Raw genomic sequence first — 20,234 nt, forward strand, 5'->3', positions numbered from 1 at the left:
TAAGAAAACAACACCTCAGTGTGACATCTAGTGAGCACTGACTTGAGAGCCCTTCAGGAAGGTGCCTGGCGGTCCCTGCCATTTGTGACAGTGGCCAGCTCTTGGCACTGCCCTCTCCTTTCTCACAGCAGAAGGCTTTATGGAGTCCCTGGCAGTGGTACCTGGGCTCTGGCCTCGTGAAGCTGAGTCATGAGTCTGACTAATGAGCTTGCCCAGTGCCTGCCTATGTCCCTACCCTCTGTGTCCTGAGCATCACCCTGACCTTATTCACAGCCCACATTCCTGCCCTGCAGCTGGTGGCAAGTTTCACTTCCTACCCATCCTCCTCTACCAGCTAGACTCTCTCCTGGGCCTCGGCCTGGCTCCTTGATGCCTGGCACGCTCTTTTGTCGGCCTTTCTACCTCTGAGACTGAACTGGTCTGCTATGAGCAGTACATTTCTCTGCTGACCTTACTGGATCACTTTCCACCCTGGGCCCTTCTCTTCCTGAAGGCATGACTTTCCAGTCATTAAACCAGTCCCACCCTACATGAACACACACTCAGGCCATCTCTGATGCAGGGCACTTTTCAGGGTGAGCAGACCCAAGGTCTTCAATGATGACAAGAAACAAGAAGAAGTGAGTATGGTGGCGAGCATGGGAGAGAGGTGAGCAGAAATGCATGGGGTCCAGCATAGACTTACTCTTCCAAAACCTTCTGGGCTCCAAGTTTATCCATCAGCATCTGGAACTGTGCTTCCTCATCGTGGTCCATGTCTTCCACATCCTCGCCCCCTCTAGACTGATACACCTTCTCCTCTAGGAGCTGGGCCACCTGCTTGCCAGTTTCCTTCTCACTTTGGCTATTTTGACCGAAGAAGAAGTGACCTAGGAGAGTAGTTGGCAAGAACTTGAATCAGACATCCTCAGCCCAGGGAGGACTTGGCTTCCTCTTTTCCTGGAAATCAAGCCGAGTTTGCCCTAGAGAAGCAAAAGGGGGTCCCTCTATAGCAAAGATCCATGGTCACTGAATCTGGAGATTGTGTTCTTTGATCTTCCATTTGCATTCTGTCAGAGATGGGAGAGCCTGGAGACAGTGCCAGGGAAGCAGACTGGCTCCTCAGAGGATCTCTAAATATTAGGTGTAGAGCATGTGTCTTTGGAGGATGCAGCTCAGTGGTAGAGCATTTGCCTAGCATAACCAAGGCCCTGGATTCAATCCCAAGTACTATCACCAAAGAAAAACAATAAGGAAAAAAAGCACATCTTCTCCTGTTTGGGTATTAAGTGGTAAGGTTGTGCCCTCCATCCCTCTCCAGAAGCCTGTCTTGCCATGCCCATCATCAGCACCACCACACATGTATAGGCAACTTTCTCTATATTCATGCTGGCTGGCATGACAGCAATGTGTCCCACCCTCTCAAGTCAATGGAAAGCTCCAGGAGATCAGGAAAGGCATCGGATATGCCTGAGGAAATTACACAGCCCTTTGCAGGAGGCAGAGAGATGGAGAAATTGGCCTACTGGTTCATCTCATCTAGAGGTAGGATCTGGATTCTTAATCATACTCCCAGATCTTAGCTCTCTTTCCTGCTAGTGACCTTGAGCCTGACTGTGCTATTCAAACCTAGAAATTTCTCAGGTAGCTGCTGCCTCTCAGCGGGACTTAGGTTGAGCTGTCCTGTTATCACACACCTTTGCTTGCTTATTTTGTCTATCAAGGCAGGAAAGATGGGTGAAAATCCTGGCACAGCTTCCTGCTGATGCCAAACCTGCCCGAGCTCCCATGTGGGGGCCCTGGCAGGGACAGTACAGGGCCACAGAGGATACCATGGTATGAACAGTCAAGGCAGGCGTGTGAAACGAGCCAAAAGTCTACTCCCCTCAACCTCTGGCTCTGTACCCCCAAAAGAAGAGCAGAAAAGCCCCAGAGAGAGTCCAAAATAGGCGGAGGGAACAGGAATATGTGTTACACAGCTGCACGGAGACTCCCAGCCCTGGGTCCCCAGCACCCACCAGAACTTACTAAATCCAGCGGTGAACTCCTCTGGGGTCAGAAAGCCATTGCCGTCAGCATCCAGGGCATCAAACACATGCTCCAGTTCTTCCAGACTTAGGGGTAGCTCCTGATGTAGCCTCTGAAAGCAATCCAGACCACACTGGTCAGCATGCTCATGGTCAGAGGGACCTAGAGCTGGGCTCAGGCCTGCAAAAGCCTTGAACATTGTCCTCTCTTCCATATTAGTGTGGAGACCCTTTGTTGGGTGCCAACTAATGGATCAGACAATTTTCTATATGATTTATAAAGAAACACATGTATGAGCGTTTCTATTTTCATTTAATTCTCATGATACCCCTTTGGGGTAGATATTATTATTCCCATTTTAAAGATGAAGTTTAAAGGTACATTGCCAGCCCCAGGGTCATACAGTCAAGGAGTCAAATTCAGATCTGACTTCCAAGCTGGTATTCCTAGCACTGTCAAGGACCAATGCTGTACGGAGCTGAATAGCTCTAGGGAGATTCTGGATGCAGTGTTCTGAAGCTAAGTGGCACCACAGATGCCTAGGACACAACATCTGTCATCTGGAAACCACTCAATCAAAGCAGGAGAGGGAGTAGGGCCTGGTGGCACAGGTCTGTAATCCTAGCTGCTTGGAAGGTTGAGGCAGGAGGATGCCAAGTTCAAGACTAGCCTGGGTAACTTGGCGAGACTGTGTTTCAAAATCAAAAGTAAAAAACAGGCTGAGGATGTAGCTGAATTGTAGAGAACTTACGTAGCCTGCATAAGGCCCCAGGTTTGACCCTTAGTAAATAGATAGATAGATAGATAGATAGATAGATAGATAGATAGATAGATAGATAGATAGATAGATAGATAGTAGTGGGAAGGACAGAGAGAGGGAGAGACAAAGGCTCATGGAGCCACTGTGTGCATCCTGGTCTTTTCCTCTGGGTACCCCCTTTCCTGAGCCATGCTACCTTCCCTATTATGTGGGTCTTTCCTAGTGGCAGCCTTCTGTCCCAGGTCCCCAATACTATTCTTGTAAGTAGCTGTGGACATATTTGGTTCCTTGGCTCTGAAGATGCCGGATAAGCCCCCTCCTAACTGCAAGTGAGCCCCACATACAGTGTCCCACTCTGATTTGAATGTGAAATGTCCCCCACAAGTTCAAGGGATTGAACGCTTAGTCCCTCAACGGATGGTGTTGTTATAGGAGGTTGTGGGGTCTAGCTGGGGAAGGGAGGTCACCGGGGAGGGCCCTGGAGGTTCAGAGCCTGCACCCACTGTCAGCATGAGGAATGAGGTAGCTGAGCTGTCCACACTTCCCTCTGGCATCTGTCTGTCTGGTGCGAAATGGCCCCAGGCCAGAGCAAGAGTCCTCCTGTACCTAACAATCCACCTCCGAGTGAGGATCCCCAAGAGACTTGTTAGCTCTCAGCCGGCCCTCCTTCTCCTCAGGAACCCAAGGGCCAGCTGCACGAACTTCTCCTGTGCGAGTGGCTGACAGCATGAGCCAGCACGCACAGGGCTTTGTAAGGAGGAAAGTGGACACACATGTGGACAGCTAGAGTCGGCAGGTGTGACAGCCCATGACACACCTGGAGGGAGCGCCTGGCTCACTGTCTTTTAGCTGATGAGCCATAAAGCATCATTTGGCTGGTCTGTGCATTAACGGTGGCATTTAGGACACATTACCAAGTGGGAAGGCAGGCTAATGGGAAAGCCATTTGGAAGAACTGAATTAAATATGGATGGGTTTTTCAAGAAAGGAAAAGAGAGGGAAAGCGTTTGCAAGGACTCTAGAAGCTCAACGGTATAGCGGACATCAACAGCCCATAAACCAGCTGTGGCAAGAACGCAGGGAGAGAATTCAGGGCGGGAGAGTGTTGGTTTTACAAGTAGGAAGCTTATTGGCTCCGCTGGAAATGAGAGATGTTTCCCCTGGAGGTAGGATGAAACCTCCTTGGCTCCCACCACAGTGGGATCCCAAGGCTTTCTTTGGGATTAGATTTCTTCCCTCCCTAGTCAGCCTCAGGTTGCTGGATCTGGCAGAACATTGATAGCTTCCACTAAACTTGAGCTGGAAAGATCAGGAAGGAAACTCTAGAGGTCAGTGGACCCTCAATCAGCCTTTCATCCTCTACACATGTGTGCACATGAACACACAGGCGCCACACCAAGTTTGCAGGTGGTGTGAACCAGGGAGGAGTCTCCAGACTCAAGCTCAGCCACCATCCCCAAGCGCGTGGTTACAGTTTCGCCCTTTCTCAAGTGACACTCACATAGGAGAAGAAGCTGGAGGAGAGCCATGTTTAAGGCCAGAAGTGCACACACCCTCTTCCTCTGGGTGTCCACAGCAGCCTGATCAGACCTGTTTCTTGCCTGTGGTATAGCTCAGCTATTCTGAGCATCATTAGGATAGCTGAAGCTGTATCTGTCTCCATCCCATGACAGACTGCCATGTGCTTGACTTTAGTAGGTTGATTGGTATAGACTGGGCCTTTTCAACGTCTGGGAATGGACCATTTCATTCTCAGGAGCAGTTGAGGGGGTCAAGGGGGTAGGGGAACAATGTAGCACCGGCCTATGTATGATACTCCTAATGCTAAACCTGTCACTGCCTGGTTTTGTATGGTCAGTGGAGTAAGAATGGCAAGGCCAGGTGTCATAACTAAGAATAAGCCTCTGTGTGTGATTTGGGAGCTGGGTGGTGGCCCCCCCCCCCCAGAAGGTCAAAGACCAACCAACAACATTTTGGCGTACCAACGTGGGGCTCGAATTTCCATAGTGCCTGAGACAGCTGGGAAAAAAAAAAAGTAAAAGAAAAAGAAAAGCTTTAAGAGGCGCTGCTAGAAGGGCAGAAGCTAAGTTAAAAAAAACACCTGTGGCAGCTCAGGTATTGGCACTCCATAGATAGGAAGGTTTAACGCAGTTCAGAACCTCCCACCAGGCTGCGAGCTTTAGGCCTGGCTTTCAGGACTGGAGAAGCCAGCAGAGCCAACTGAGAGCCTCCTGTGGAGCATTCAGGTGTAGGCTAGCAGTTTAAAGGTTTGCTCACATGGTCAAAGAAGGCTAAAAGATACGCAGTAAAAGAGGTCCAGATGGAAAACAAAAACAAAAACAAAAAACCCTCTCTGAACAGGTTATCGTGTTTAACAATGTGCGTAGGCTTAAGAATAAGGGTATAGTCATAGAAAGAAATGAACAGTTTAAAAATAATAATAAAGTCTTTAAAGAGAGAGTAAAAGTGATATAAAAGAAAAAAAGCCACGTAAGATGGGAAATACACAGGAAGTCTTGATCCTATATGTTTATTGTGCTGATTTTGAATTTTTTGATTATTAAAAAGCAAAAGACAGCTTCAAAGAGACCTGAATTGGAAGAGGGACTGTTGAAATAAATCAGCCTATATACTTTAGGAATGCCTTAACTTTTTTTTTTGTTTTTTGTTTTTTGTTTTTTTGATTATTTGTTTTTGTTTTTTTGTTTTTCGAGACAGGGTTTCTCTGTGTAGCTTTGCGCTTTTCCGGAACTCACTTTGTAGACCAGGCTGGCCTCGAACTCACAGAGATCCACCTGGCTCTGCCTCCCAAGTGCTGGGATTAAAGGCGTGCGCCACCACTGCCCGGCTAGGAATGCCTTAACTTTTTAAAAAGTCAAAAAATATAAATGAAATGAAATTGAATGAAAATCAAAAATGAAAATCAAAAATGCTTTGGAGATTGGTTCCAACAAGAGATGTGAGGCTGTGGATTCCTTCAGGGTTAATATTGATCAGGTTTGATCAGGCAAGACCTCCTGACATTTGACAGGTGATATCTATCGGTAAAGGTTACTGCTGGTCTTCCCAGGATGTGGTCATTATCTCAAAATTTTCTCTGGGACCCTAAAGGTACTTCGTCCACAGACAGCAGGAAGCAGTTTGGAGAACATGACCTCCACATTCCCAAGAGGGGTGTGGGAGGCTTTTGGTTATTTGGTGGGTTATGGAAGTTTGTTAACATTTAGGGGAATATAGTATATTGACACAAATTTAAAGTTATTTTTGTTACACTGTATACATGTTTCTACTCTTGTTTAAAGGATTTTTGTATATTGATAAAAATTTAAGATTATTTTTGTTATAACATATTGTATACATCTTTCTATTCTTGTTTAAGGTTATTGTACTTATGCAGTTCATTTAAATTTATAAGGCAAAATTCTAGTTTCTGAAAGCTGTTATTATAAACTGAATAAGATAATCAGGAAACATAGGTTAGTCATTTATAACAAATTTGTAGATATGTTAGGAATGCTTTTCAGATCATACAGAGATATTTTAGATAGATAGCTAGTCTTCGAACTTTTCAAAGACCTACAGAATATGGCATTTAAAATGTTTGCTAACATAAAATTTTCATGACAATGGCATTTAAAATGTTTGCTAACATAAAGTTTTCATGACAATGAATGAGACACATCTGCTCTTGGCAGCACCAATTTACTTCAGAGATGATGAGCATTGAAAAAACTCCCTATGGAGTTTGCTTTCATTGTGGCAAGGTTAGCCACTGGGCAAAGAAACTGCTCTTGCCTTTGACTACTGAGAATGTACTATGCAGACTGGACATGCAGGACACAGGAAAAAGAACTGTTGAACTTTGTCCAAATAAGGCAGGTTAGTCCTTCAAAATTTCTGCTTCGCAGAAGAGTCTGTCAGATATTCTGCAAGACATAGAGAAAAGTGACTGATGAACTTAGCCAATACAAGGCAGGACAGTCCTTCAAAATTCCACTTCACTAAAAAGTTTGCCAGATATTCTGGGCCTGTAGGCTGAAAATGGATGCCCCAACATTGCAGAGGAACTCTGGGTGACTCTCCAGGCAGCCAAATGTCTCTGTTGTTAGGTTATATTATATCCTTCTGGGTCTTTGATGAAGTTGAAGGCTAAATAGTTATGGTTGTAGTTTTCCTTAGTTATGATAGAAAGTAAATTAGGTGTAAAATTTTGGATTCACTAAGATAGAATAGATAATGCATTATTTTCTCTGAATATGCTAACTACAAATGGACAGAATATTGTAAATGTAATTTTTACTTGATAACTGTTTTTGTTTTATGTAGTTTTACTATGTTAAAATTAAAACCTTTATTTTTATTTAGACAAAAAAAGGAAATACAGAATATTATTTCAAGGTATTACTTTTGTTTATGCTGCATTTGTTTAACTCTGTGAAGCTGTGTTACTGTGCCTGTCTAAAACACCTGATGGTCTAATAAAGGACTGAACGGCCAATAGCGAGGCAGGAGAAAGGATAGGCGGGGCTGGCAGGTAGAGAGAATATATATAGGGAGAAATCTGGGAGGATAAAGGGAGGAGCCAGCCACACAGCAAGCCATGAAATAACAGTAAGATTTACAGAGAACAGGAGAAGCCCAGAGGCAAAAGGTAGATGGGATAATTTAAAATTAAGAAAAGCTGGCAAGAAACAAGCCAAGGCTGGGTATTTATAACTAAGAATAAGCCTCCCTGTGTGATTCATTTAGGAGCTGGGTGGTGAGCCCCCAAAAAAGACCAAAGACCAACCAACAACATAATGGCTTTTACATTTTTAAGTGGCTAGAAAAAAAAGGAAGTATCGTCCTATTTGATGAAGTTAATAAAATTGTCCTAGTAGAATAGTAGCTTTTTTTCTTATGCTAATACAAATGACAGAATATTGAAATGTAATTACTCTGAGCATGTATTACTATTTATTTAGACAAAAAAGGAATACAGAATATTATTTCAATTACTTTGTTTATGCTATTGTTTAACTCTGTGAAGCTTGTTACTGTGCCTGTCTAAAACACCTGATGGTCTATAAAGGACTGAACGGCCAATACGAGCAGGAGAAAGGATAGCGGGCTGGCAGTAGAGAAAATATATATAGGAGAAATCTGGGAGATAAAGGAGGAGCCACCACACAGCAAGCCATAAAATAACAGTAAGATTTACAGAACAGGAGAAGCCCAGAGGCAAAAGTTAGATGGGATAATTTAAATTAAGAAAGCTGGCAGAAACAAGCCAAGCTGGTATTATAACTAGAATAAGTCCCTGTTGATTCATTGGAGTGGTGGTGAGCCCCAAAAAAACAAAGACCAACCAACAACATAATGGCTTTTACATTTTTAAGTGGCTAGAAAAAAAAAAGGAAGAATCATAGTGACACACAAAAAATTACATAAAATTTAATTTTTTTTCAGTACTGAGACTTGAACCCATAGCCTTTTGAGATGCTAGATAAGTTCTAATATGAACTACATCCCCACCTCCTTTTAATTTTATGTTTGAGCAAGATCTCACTGAGTTACTCACTGGCTTTGAACCAACAATTCTGCCTCAGCCTCCTAAGTAACTGGGTTTACAGGTATGTGCCACCACACCCCATTTATGTAGATTTATGTGGTGTTAGAGATTAAACTTGGGGGTTCACCAATGCTAGCTAGACAAGCACTCTATCGGGGGTCACATCCTCAGACCCCTGTGGTATACTAAGTCCATCACGTGACTACCACCAGGTTCTATAGCCTTGTGGTAGAGGCAGGGAAGGCAAACAGCCCAACAGCAGGTAAGGGCCATCGAATGAACAGATACCAGGTTCCCCACACAGCATATGCTGGCAGCGGCTCCAGAGCAAAGGCCTTTTCTGGAAAGAGGTTACTTCTGACAGATGGCCCATGTGAAGCTCAAGGTGGGGACCCCTCTCACCTGCATGTCCGTCCTGGCGATGAAGCCCTTGCCTTCGGAGTCACATGTCTGGAAGAATTCCTGTGCTTTCCTCCACACAATACTCTGGTCTGGCACTTGCTCCTCCACCTCCAACCTGACCGGGTGGTCCGGCTGCTCCACACAGTTTCCACTTTTCTGCCATCCAGGGCCTGGTATCTGGGAGCTGGAGTCTCCCCTTTCCTTGGGGGTGGCCATCAGACCTGTGGATTTCTTTGTGGATTTTCAGAACCTGAACAGGGGAGATGGGAAAAAGAAGTGTGTGACCAGGGTGGAGCAAGACAGAAAAGGAGCAGGAAAGGAGAAAAACAGGTTCCAGAGCTGGTCACTAGCATGTCCTGACATCTCTTAGCAATGGACTCTTAATTATCAGGGCTCAGGACCAGTGGGATTTATAGGGAAAGCTGTTAGATCAGCCAGTCTGTCAAATGAGAGAGAATCAAGAGAAGGGAAGGAACACATGGAGATTGAAAGAAGATGAGCTAGAGGGTGCCCTACACTCTCCCAACTTAAGTAGCCACCCAACACCAAAGGAGACAAATGGATACCTGTGGGGTGTCTACCCACCAACCCCATAGTTCCCCAGAGTTTTCTTGAGTGCGAGCAGCAGGAAATATTAAATAGAAGAATTTATATTGCAGAGATAAACAAATAGAAAATAAAGGATAGCCTTGAGAGGGCCTGGAACCTTTTCCAATGGGCCCCCGACTGTCTCTGCCCCAGGGTTTTTACAGAGACGCCAAGGGGTGGAGCAAAAGACCTCCTCCCCCAGCACAGCCAAGTGCAGACCATCTCAGACACCTGCACTCAGGCCCGTGGTCCTGATCATCCTCTGTGTGGACCTGCTGGGTAAAGCCATGAGGAACCTGAAAACGGGCAAATTGTAGTATGTACACACAACAGAAGCTACTCTGCACAAATAGGGAATGAACTGGATCTTGAGTAACAAAAACGGATAAATTTCAAAATAATCACACAAATACAAGAAGCAAGGAGAATACGTGTCACATGATTCCACTTACATAAATTTGTTTACAGTTTTGTCCAAGTTTATTATTGCATTTGATCACATGATTCCACTTACATAAATTTGTTTACAGTTTTTGTCCAAGTTTATTATTGCATTTGATCACATTTCTAGAAACTGGAAACAACCATGACAGAAAGATGATATGGGGTGAGGGGGGATGAGAAAGAGGAGATACAGACAGGATACAGACAGATAGGATCCTTACCTTCATCTCCTGAGTGTGACATGTGAATACATGGTAGACTCACAGATCTATTAACTTATTCATTGATCCCTAGTGGTCTCTCAGTATCCCTGAGGGATCGCTCCAGACTCCCCACCCTGCTAAAAAATCTGAGTGCTTAAGTTCCTTATACAAAATGGGTTGTATTTTTATATAACCTATACATATTCTACCATATATTTTATTTATTTATTTAGAGACAGAGCCTCATGGTGTAACCCAAGCCAACCTCATATTTGTGATCCTCCTGCCTCAGTCTCCCATGTGCTGGGGTCACAGATGTGCATCAGCCATCTAGAGAAGGCTTATAATGTCTGCTACAGTGTAACTCTTATGTAAACAGTTCTTACACTATAGAGTCTAAAGGAAAAAGCTTATGCCTGCTCAGTACACACATAGTCTTTAATACTTCCCATGTTTAGTTGGATGTAGAACCCCAACATATGGAAGACTGACAGCATTCATACACACACACACACACACACACACACACACACACACACACCCGTATATCACACAAATCTATGTCAAAATTTATCAAGCTACAGACTTCAAAGTCATGCAGCTTATCGCATGTCAATAACTCAATGAGTGTATTGAGAAGGAGGAGGAAGATGAGGAATTATTGTTGTGTTGGGGCCACTACCTTCTTCTGTCTCCCCAGGCCTAAGCAATATAGCTTAGTCTATTGCTTATATATATGCATACATAATTTTATGAGTATGATTGTTTTGTCTGCATGTATGTCTGTTTGGCCCATGTGTGCAGTACCTATAGAGGCCAGAAGAGGACAATGGATCCCCAGAACTGAAGTTACAGAAGGTTGTGAGCTGACACATGGGTGCTGGGAACGGAACCTGGGTCCTCTGGCAGAGCAGCTGATGCTCTGGACCACTAGCCCCCAGGCTACTGTATTTACCCAGAACTGTGATTCTTCCTTTGACTTTCAATTAAGCAATTTCCCTGTGGAAACTTCCAGACTGTGCAGGGAGCTAAGCAAACCCTAAACCAGTGGTTCTCAACCTTCCTAATGCCTCACTACAGTTCCTCATGTTGTGGTGGCCCCCAACTATAAAATTATTTCATGGCTACTTCATAACTGTAATTCTGCTACTGTTATGAATTGTAATGAATATCTGACGTGCAGGATATTTGATATTCAACCCTAAGGTTGAGACTTGCTACCCTAAACACACAGAAGTGAGGCAGAGCTCTTGGGAAAGGCCACTTATCTATCGGCATCCAGCCTTCTTTCCTTTCCCCTGAGACACCTGGATTGACTTGAAATCTTTGCACAGCTTGTGTGGGTTTTCCCAGGGCAGTGGGGGGCAAAACATCTCAAAGCAAAGTGGAATCCCTCTCCTGAGCTCAGCACCTGGAGAGAGCCCAAGGAAGCCTTGACCTTGGGCATAGGCAGGGTTCTTGTCTCCAGGATTGCTGTTAGAGGGGTTGGTGAGATGGCTCAGTGGATAAATGCACTTGCCAGGCAAGTCTGGTGACCCAAGTTCAATTCCCGGGACCCAGGTAAAGGGAAAAGGGGAGACCTGACTCCATACATTTGTCCTCCGACCTTTGCACTCATACAGTGGTATTTATAAACACACATGCATATACAATAGTAATATTTTTAATTAAAATATTTTCCATTTAGACCAAAAGGCAGTACAGTCACAAAAAAAGGCAGGCTAAGTCTCATCCTCCTTGTAGCCTGCCTGCCTGCCTCCCTCCTTCCTTCTTTCCTCCTGACTGAAGACCAAGCCCAGGACCATGCCATGCTAAGCTCACTCCTTCACTGAGCTACATCCCTCAGATGAACATACGTAATACCTGTCTGTGGCTAAACCACTCTTTTCCTCCAGAATAACTCCACAAAAACACTTGACATACAGATGCAAATTATCCAGGCCTTAAACATTTCTAGGAAGATTTCCCAGTTATCCAGAGTAATTCTAGCAGCTTAAGTGTGCAATCAGAAAGTTTGTAGATCAAACCGAGATCCCTCCTGAGGGTTTAAAGTGAATTTCTGCCTTAATTTGATTTCAGCTGCTACTTCTGTCCTCACTGTACCTGCTGCCGACTTGAAGGTGGCCACTAAGTCACATGGATTCCCCTTGAATCCCTTCTGCAGCAGGCAGCTAGAAGATCAAAGCCCCAAAGCATCCCTGGGAGCCATTCAAATCTCTTGAACTATCCAGGTCTCAGCAGGAGGAGAACCCCATGTGCAGTGGGACCCCAAGCTCTCAGAGATTAGCTCGGAGCTGGCAGGGCTGAAATCAGGCAGTTCTTGCCAAACAACAGACTACGCATACACCCACCCAGCTCTCTCACTCGGGAGAGAAGGAAGGGTGAAGTGACCATCACACTTGAGCTTCTGTGAGCTGGCACAGCAGAATGGGGAGAGCCAAGTTGCCCCAGGTACAAATCCTGCCTCCATCACTGCCTAGCTTTGTGACACAAAATGAGTTGGGTGACAATATTCACAATTTCCTTTTCCCACCTGTAAAATGCAAGAGACAGGGCAAGCAGAGCTGGGAATAAAAATTATCAAGCGAGAGAAGATATTTGCTACATATCTGCATTTGTTTGGGGACTTGACAAGCTGATCTCTTTCCCATAAGGAAACAGCATCTTCCTCCGCTGCAGCTGTCCCTGGGCAACTACCTGTTATCATTGCCACTATTGTTGTTGTTGAAATCAAACTGGCTTCCTCCACCTCAGTTGTATTCCAGCAAGCCAAACTAACGAAACACATATATGTATAAATATGTATACACATATATTATAACCTATCGATTAGTAACTCTTCTGTTGCTGGATAGAATGCCATGACCGAGGCAACTTACAGAAGGGAGAGTTTATTTTCACTTATGATTTCAGAGGGACAGGAATCCACCATGGTGGGGAGGCGAGAGAGCAAGAGTCGGGGGCAGCAGCTGGAGTGAGTTGCTGAGAGCGCAGATCCCGAACTACAAGCACAAAAGAGGGAGGGAGAGAGAGAGAGAGAGAGAGAGAGAGAGAGAGAGAGAGAGAGAGAGAGAGAGAGAGAGCCAGAAGTGACTAAGGCTTGTTCATCTCAAAGTGACTTCCTCCAGCAAGTCACTGCTCTTTCTAAACCTCCCAAACAGTGCCACCAACTGGGGACCAAGTGTTTAAATGCCCAAGACTATGGGGGGAACGTTTCTCATTTCTCACTTTCTCATTCAGCATATATACTTCATGCGCTTTCATTTCTTTCCATCTCTCTCTCATATGAGAGAGGAAGAGGGGAAGAGCGCAAGCACATGAAGAAAAAAGTCAAGGTTCCTGAATCTAGCATGGACTTTCCAGCTGGACGGAACATGGGGAAGCGGCCTCACCCACACCAGACCACCAGGAAGAGGACCAGCCCCCAAAGGGTCAGGTGTGTGCAAGCACCTTTGACAAGCCCAGATTCCCTCTGGCTGTAGCTTATGCAATCCTCCAGTCAGCATCCTTTCTCCTCAAATTAGGTCCAATTTCCATTTTCTAGCCTCCAGGGAGACAGAGAACAGCTGTCTTACCTCTATGAAATAATTCTTCCAGGTTCGGACAGCTGTTATTAAACACCCCCTCCACACTCCCCTGATCTATTATAAGATACATTAAAGGCCCTCGCTAATGGCTTCAGGTCTCACCAAGATGGTTGCTAGTCACCCTAATTCCTCTAATAATTAGTGGTTGTAAACCACTTTGAAGATAAAAGGCATTTTATAAGAGCTAAGTCCTATTATGATTAGCTTCCCAATACTTCCTCCCCAACACTGATGAGCACATCAAAGCCAAGTGCAGTCCCAGTAAGCTATCAGCTGCTTAATTAGATGTGTTTCAAGGCAGCTGGTATATATTAAAGAAACTGCTGCAAAATTTATCAACATTAGAAGAGTGGCCGCTTTCTTCCTAATGTGAACAAGCTCCTTTCAAAGGCTGTCAGCGCTGATGCCTGTGAGACAGGAGCTCCGAGAGGCCTGAGTGCTAATACATACTCCAGGTCGACGAGGGAAAGGCGCTCTCAGCTCCTGGCTTTGCATAACATCTTGTCAACAGGATTCTACATACCCTGTCTTCTGATTTTGCAAACACGCTGTGATGTAAACAAGAAAAGGTACAGTGCCTCTGCTGCATAGATGAGGACCATGCATACAACCATGGCTTTGCAGGGATTTACATCAGTGTCGTGGAGTTAATCAAGGTTAAGGTCCCAGACCAATAGTAATGGATGTGCCATGACTGGTGCTCCACTCAGACACTCTGAAACGTTTGTTTACCATTGCCGGGCTCCTGGGTGCTCTGGCTTCTCATTGCCTGCACCTGCGCTTCTTATAAAGCAGACTCGGGCTACTGGAGTTATTTAGTTCACAGAGGCAGAGCCAAAAATGTCTGAAAGTTTCCTCAACGCTTCTAAATAGCTTTCAACCCGTGACTGGCCTGTGTGTGGGGGTGAAAGGCCAGTACCCTTGTCTCCGCGAGGGCAACAGCTGAGTTGTGGGTTGTACTCCCAAACACTCGGCAGGACCAGAGGCCGGAACCTTGTCTCAGTTCTTGCTTTGGCTTCTACCCTCTGCAGCTCCCCTCCCTCTTACTGGGCTCTCCTGGGCATATCCCCTCTTGAAAGCACCCTCTTGTAAATAGCCCTCTCAGGCTGGGCTTCTGCAACCCCATGCCAGGATAGCTCTCCTGTCTCAGCACTCAGGAGCATTTTCCATATTTTCTGCAGAACCCATGCTCCTAGATTCTCTTAGCTCCAAATCTTCCCTTCCAAGCCTCCATCCTTCTGTGATCTTCTGTCAGCCTTACACCCTCAGTCCTGGGTCTGAATTCTCAAAGCCTGTTTTCTCTTGTATCATGATGCCCCAACTGCTTCTTGAGGAAGTCTTCATGCCTTCCTCGAGCCACTCAGACATCATCAAACCAGGCAGGTGCCATGGAAGATGGAGAAATTTAAGAGTGTGTAGATGAATCTTTTTTTTTTTTTTTTTCTGGAGCTGAGGACCGAACCCAAGACCTTGCACTTGCTAGGTAAGCGCTCTACCACTGATCTAAATCCCCAACCCCTAGACGAATCTTAAATGGTCTTATTAATTAAAAACTCAGTGCCAGCTATTGAAGTAAATTCTGAAAGATCAGAGAGACAGAACAAGCCACAGCTAACCTCACCTCACCAACTTCTTGGTCGATCCTGTTTCCTCAAACTGGGAGCCTCTGTGTCCTCATCCGAATGGATCTCAACTGAACTGCTGCTAAAAGTCGAAATGCTTAACAGCCTCTAGTTCCTGGTCCTTATGTCTTATATACATTTCTGTTTCCTGCCATCACTTCCTGGGATTAAAGGTGTGTGTCACCATGCTGGCTGTTTCCAGTGTGGCCTTGAACTAGAAGAGATCTGCATGGATCTCTGCCTCCCAAGTGATAGGATTAAAGGTGTGTGTGCCACCATTTTTTGGCTTCTATGTCTATCTAATGGCTGTTCTGTTTTCTGCCCCCAGATAAGTTTATTAGGGTGCACAATATATTGGGGGACACAATATCACCATAAGAGCGCAGTTTCCTTGGTGAGTTTACATTGTAGCAATGGAATGAGACACAAATGAGGGACTATGGTGATATTTTATTTGTATTCAAATGTTATTTGTATGTTAATAAATAAAGTTGCCCGGGGGTCAGAGCTATTAGCAAGCCATAGGAAAACAAGGCAGTGGTGGTATATGCTTGTAATCCCAGCACTTGGTAAGTGAGCTAGGTAAGTCTCTGTGTGTTCAGAGATACAGCCAGTATTGGATACACATGCCTTTAATCTCAATACCAATCAATAGAAAACCTGGAGGTCTATACAGACAGGCCGTGATGAGGCGGTCATGTGGATGGGTTTACAACCAATGAGAAGGCAGAACAGAAACACTATAAAAAGACAGACACACAGGAAGTGGTTCTGGTTCAGAGAGGTAGGACCACTGCAGGAGGAAGGGTAAGGTTTTAGCTCTTAGCTCTGATCTCTTGGCTTTCTTCTTTGCATTGGTTCTGTGTTTCTTATTTAATAAGACAGTTGGTTACATCTACAAGAGACAGAGGATGTGAGGAGGGCCACATGTGTGTATGATGAAACCTCTCAAGGTGCTACCCCCAAATGAAGCTGTTCCCCAATAGTTCTCCATGAAATTTAACTCTAGCTTGGGTCATTTGCCTATTTTTGTTACAGGTATTTGTCTACTGGTGGGATAGGAAATGGCAGGTGTGTGCCATGGTGCCCTTCTGGAAGTCACAGGGCAACTTGCATGGGGCCAGTTCTCTATCCACCATGTAGGACATAATGATTAACTCCTGTGGTCAGGCAGCGCTCATTTACCCAACTTTTGAATCAGAAGGTATTACCAAATGTTTAAGGAAAGATGGTTGTCATGGAGATCATCCAAATGGGCAAATAATACTGTCAGAGTATTTCATCTAATCTGGTTTGCCCGGTCAGCACCAGGTTCAGAGCAGCGCCTCAAAATCCTGCTTCTGGAAGCTTAAGTAATCATTTTAGTGGCAGACTGTGGATTCAAACTTATGTCCTCTTTAAAATCTCCATTTCTCTCTCTGTAATATGGGGCTATGAGACTTTGCAGAATTGTGAAGAATTATGTATATCGACCATTACAATATTTGGTATATAATCAGCATAGCAGAGTAGATAATTGCTACTTTAAAATTTTTTTATTTTGTGTGTGTGTGTGTGTGTGTGTGTGTGTGTGTGTGTGTGTGTGTGTATTTGAGTGTGGTGCCTACAGAGGCCAGAAAAGGCCACCTGAAACCCTGGAGGTAAAGTTACAGAGAGTCATGTGTGGTTGTATTGTGCTCCCCAAAATATTGTGTATCTTAATAAATTTATCTGGGTCAAGAACAGACACTACAGAAGGCTAGAAAATGGTGCATCACACTTTAAACTCCTAGAGATAAAATCCTCTGGATCTTGTGAGTTCAAGGCCACATTGGAATAGCAGCATGTGACACGCTTTAATCCAGAAAGCCAGCTTTAATCCAGGAGTGGTAGAAGCAAAAAGATATATAAGCGTGAGACAGAAACTAGAGCATTGGCTGTTTAAGATTTGCGGTTAGCATGTGGCTGGTTAGCTTCAGGCTTTGACAACACAGTCAGCTGAGATTCATTTGGATGAGAAGAGGCTTCTAAGGAACAGACCATAGCAAGTGAGATGCTGTGCTTGTTTGTCTTCTCATCTTCCAGTATTCACAATAACTCGCTCGGTTGATTTTATTATAAGTTTTTAAGTTTGCTACGTATACTGTCAGATGTTATGGAACTGAGCCTTGGTCCTCTGCAAGAGCAGGAAGTGTTTTAACCGATGAGCATCTCTCCAGCCTTACAACTGATCATTTTTATGCCCAGATGTAAAATCAAAGCAAAGAGCATCCCTACAGTTTGGATGTGGTTTCTTCCCTAAAGGTTCACATGCTGAAATACTACAGAAAGGTGGCCGGCTTTTAAGAGGCAGGCTTTGTGGAGTGGTTAATGCTCATCCCTTGGAGTGGGTTGCTGTAATGCAGTGGGTCCACTTCCTCAGAATAGCCACTATGAAAGAGGGAGCTGCACCCTGCGTGGTCTCCAGCTCCCTCTTCAGTTTTGTGACCTCTCTCTCTCTCTCTCTCTCCATGTGTCCCTGCCATGTGATGCTATCTGCCCTGAGGCCCTCACCAGAAGCTGATGTTGGTAAAGCCTCCTTAGAATTATGGGGTGAAGAAACCTCTTTCCTTTATAACAAATCCAGCTTTGGATTATCATAACAAGGTAATTCTCCATTGAGAAGCTCACGCTCATGCTCTTGAGTGTGTCTTAATTTCTTCTAAGCACCTCTTTTGCTCTTAACCCACATGTCCAAGCCCATATTAAAATATCTTTAATAGACCCCAACTCTGCCTCATATGAATCATGACAACATTGCCTAGGAGATGTAGCTAACACCAAGACCCACCACTGCTTCCAGGCTAAATTTTAAACACACCAGACCATTAATATCTCTTCATGTCAACTCCCATTCTCTGCCCCACACGTCTTCCGCTCCACTTTACTCCTGTTCTCTCAGCTTGCTTGTGCCCTGGTGTCTCTCTCTCTGTCTGTCTGTCTCTCTCTGTCTGACTCTCTCTCTGTCTCTCTCTCTCTTTCCCCCTGGCTCCTGATATTTCCTTCCCCTTTGTCTATGCTAAGTCCTACTAGGGCTTAATGACTTGGTCCCTGACTATAACAAGAATGTCATGGGATGAGTGGCCAATGGACATTATAAAGTCATTCCTCATTTGTTCCTTGAATCATGGAATCCAAGGTTAGGTACCATCATGGCTGAGTTCTGGTGGTATCTTCCTTCCAGTAGCAGATACTGAATTCCTACAATACACTCACACAGCAGAGGGACCTAGGGAGTTTTCTTGAGCCTCTCTCAAGAGGCCATCAATCTCATCTGTGAGGGTAGCCCTTCTGAGCTCGGTGCCATCTATATTGGGAGTCAGGTACATCTCAGGAATCTTGGAAGACACAGTTGTAATTTGGTCCATAGCATTCTGCCCCTGGTCCTTCACATCCCCCCACCTCATGAAATAGTTCATCCTCCCATATGCAAAATAGTTTTCTCCATCCCAGTAGCTTCCAGAGTTTTAGTTCATCCGAGCATCAACACAGCCTGGTACACTCAGTTTTCTAAGCCTGAGATCTCACTAGAAATCAGTTAGGAATGGAATCGGCCCTCTAGATCTCCAGGCTGCACCTCAGCAGATTCAACCGACTGATGAGTGACAGTATTAAATAATGACGTCTGTACTGAGCGTGTAGAGGCGGTTTTTTGTTATTCCTTAAACAATACAGTTTAACGGCCATTTGCATAGCATTCATCCTCATTATCAGTCTTCTAAGTGTCCTTTGCAGCATTTGGGAGACAGTGTGGAGGTTACACAGAAGTATCACTCATTTTCTGTCATGGGCTTGAACATCCACGGAGTGTAGCATCTGTGGGGTGCTTAGGACCCCTTCTCCATATGACTTTACTAAAATGGCACTAGCGTGTTGGGAGCCTTGGGTGCAGATGAGGCCTGGGGGCTTTTTGTCCCTTGCTCACCTGGAGCTCTCAGCTCTGGTGACTGAAAACTGGCAGCTCCTTACACGGGGAGGAAGCTTTTGCTACTGGTGACTTGAAACCCACCTAAACCCCCGAAGAAGAATCGAAGCACACCCTGTTTGCCATTAGAGATACAGTGGAAGGAGCTGTACAGCAATTAGAGAATAGGAGAGAGAAAATGCATCCCACAGGGAAATGGCCCAGTCCCCCTCTTCCAGGCTGTAGAGAACAAGTGGGGAGGGGAGGGCACCGCACTGGGAAGCCTCCTTAGCAGCCGTAGCCTGGCCTGGTGGGGTCCACTGCACGCCAGAAGCCCCAGATCTCAGCAAGCCCTCCTGAAATACTGCCTCCAATCTGCTGATGCTACCCACAGCACCAAAGCTCACCTCAAAGGCAGAGATACAGACTGTGGCCGGATTCATGGCCCTGACTGATCCAGAGATGCAGTAGGGTTTAGAAGAAAGCCCATAATGGCAGACCACAAAAAAGGATTTGTGGTGATATTTTATCTGGGTACCCCAATAAAGTTTATCTGAGGATCAGAGGGAAAAGCCAGTCACTATAGTAAACATAGAGGTCAGGCAGTGGTAGCACACACCTTTAATCCTATCACTCAGAAGGCAGCCATCCCTCTGGATCTCTGTGAGTTCAAAGCCACACTGGGAACAGAGCCAGGCGTGGTGGTACATACCTTTAATCCCAGCACTAACCATAAAGGTCTGGAGGTCTGTACAGACAGACAGGAAGTGACAGCGCTGGGCAGGAAGAGGAAGTGATGTAGCTGGGCAGAGAGAGGAAGTGAGATGGCAGAACAGAAAGGCATATAGGCATGGGTATACAGGAAGTAGGTCTCTTTGGCTGAGGATCTCCAAGTGGTGAGAACGTTGCTGACTTCTTTCTGCTTTTCTGATCTCTTGATTTTAACCCCAATATCTGGCTCCGGGTTTTTGTTTTTGTTTTGTTTTGTTTTTAATTAATAATACCATTTAGTGCTTTGTCTTACAAGGATTCACTGTGATTGGCTATGGTTGACCACCCAAGAGTTCTACTTTGGAAACTTGGTCCACAGTGTGCCAATATTGAGGTAGGGGGGCCTTGAAGTGGTGCCTAATGGGAGTTGACTGGGA

General features: G+C 45.1%; 1 protein-coding gene across 3 annotated transcripts in view; it reads right to left on the reverse strand.

Moving 5' to 3' along the window:
- The window catches only part of Cracr2a (calcium release activated channel regulator 2A), a 101,589-nt gene that overhangs the window by 64,013 nt on the left and 17,342 nt on the right, over positions 1 to 20,234 (reverse strand). For all 3 annotated transcript variants that reach the window (XM_028881533.2, XM_037204126.1, XM_037204127.1), the window contains exons 2-4: positions 8,721 to 8,970; positions 2,008 to 2,119; positions 686 to 869 (exon numbers count right to left, since the gene is read on the reverse strand). In XM_028881533.2, the coding sequence (XP_028737366.1) occupies positions 686 to 869; positions 2,008 to 2,119; positions 8,721 to 8,936 (512 nt within the window). In that variant the 5' untranslated portion in view covers positions 8,937 to 8,970. The remainder of the gene's footprint in view (positions 1 to 685; positions 870 to 2,007; positions 2,120 to 8,720; positions 8,971 to 20,234) is intronic.

The sequence above is a fragment of the Peromyscus leucopus genome, chromosome 3, assembly GCF_004664715.2.
Source record: "Peromyscus leucopus breed LL Stock chromosome 3, UCI_PerLeu_2.1, whole genome shotgun sequence".
Classification (NCBI taxonomy): Eukaryota; Metazoa; Chordata; class Mammalia; order Rodentia; family Cricetidae; genus Peromyscus; species Peromyscus leucopus.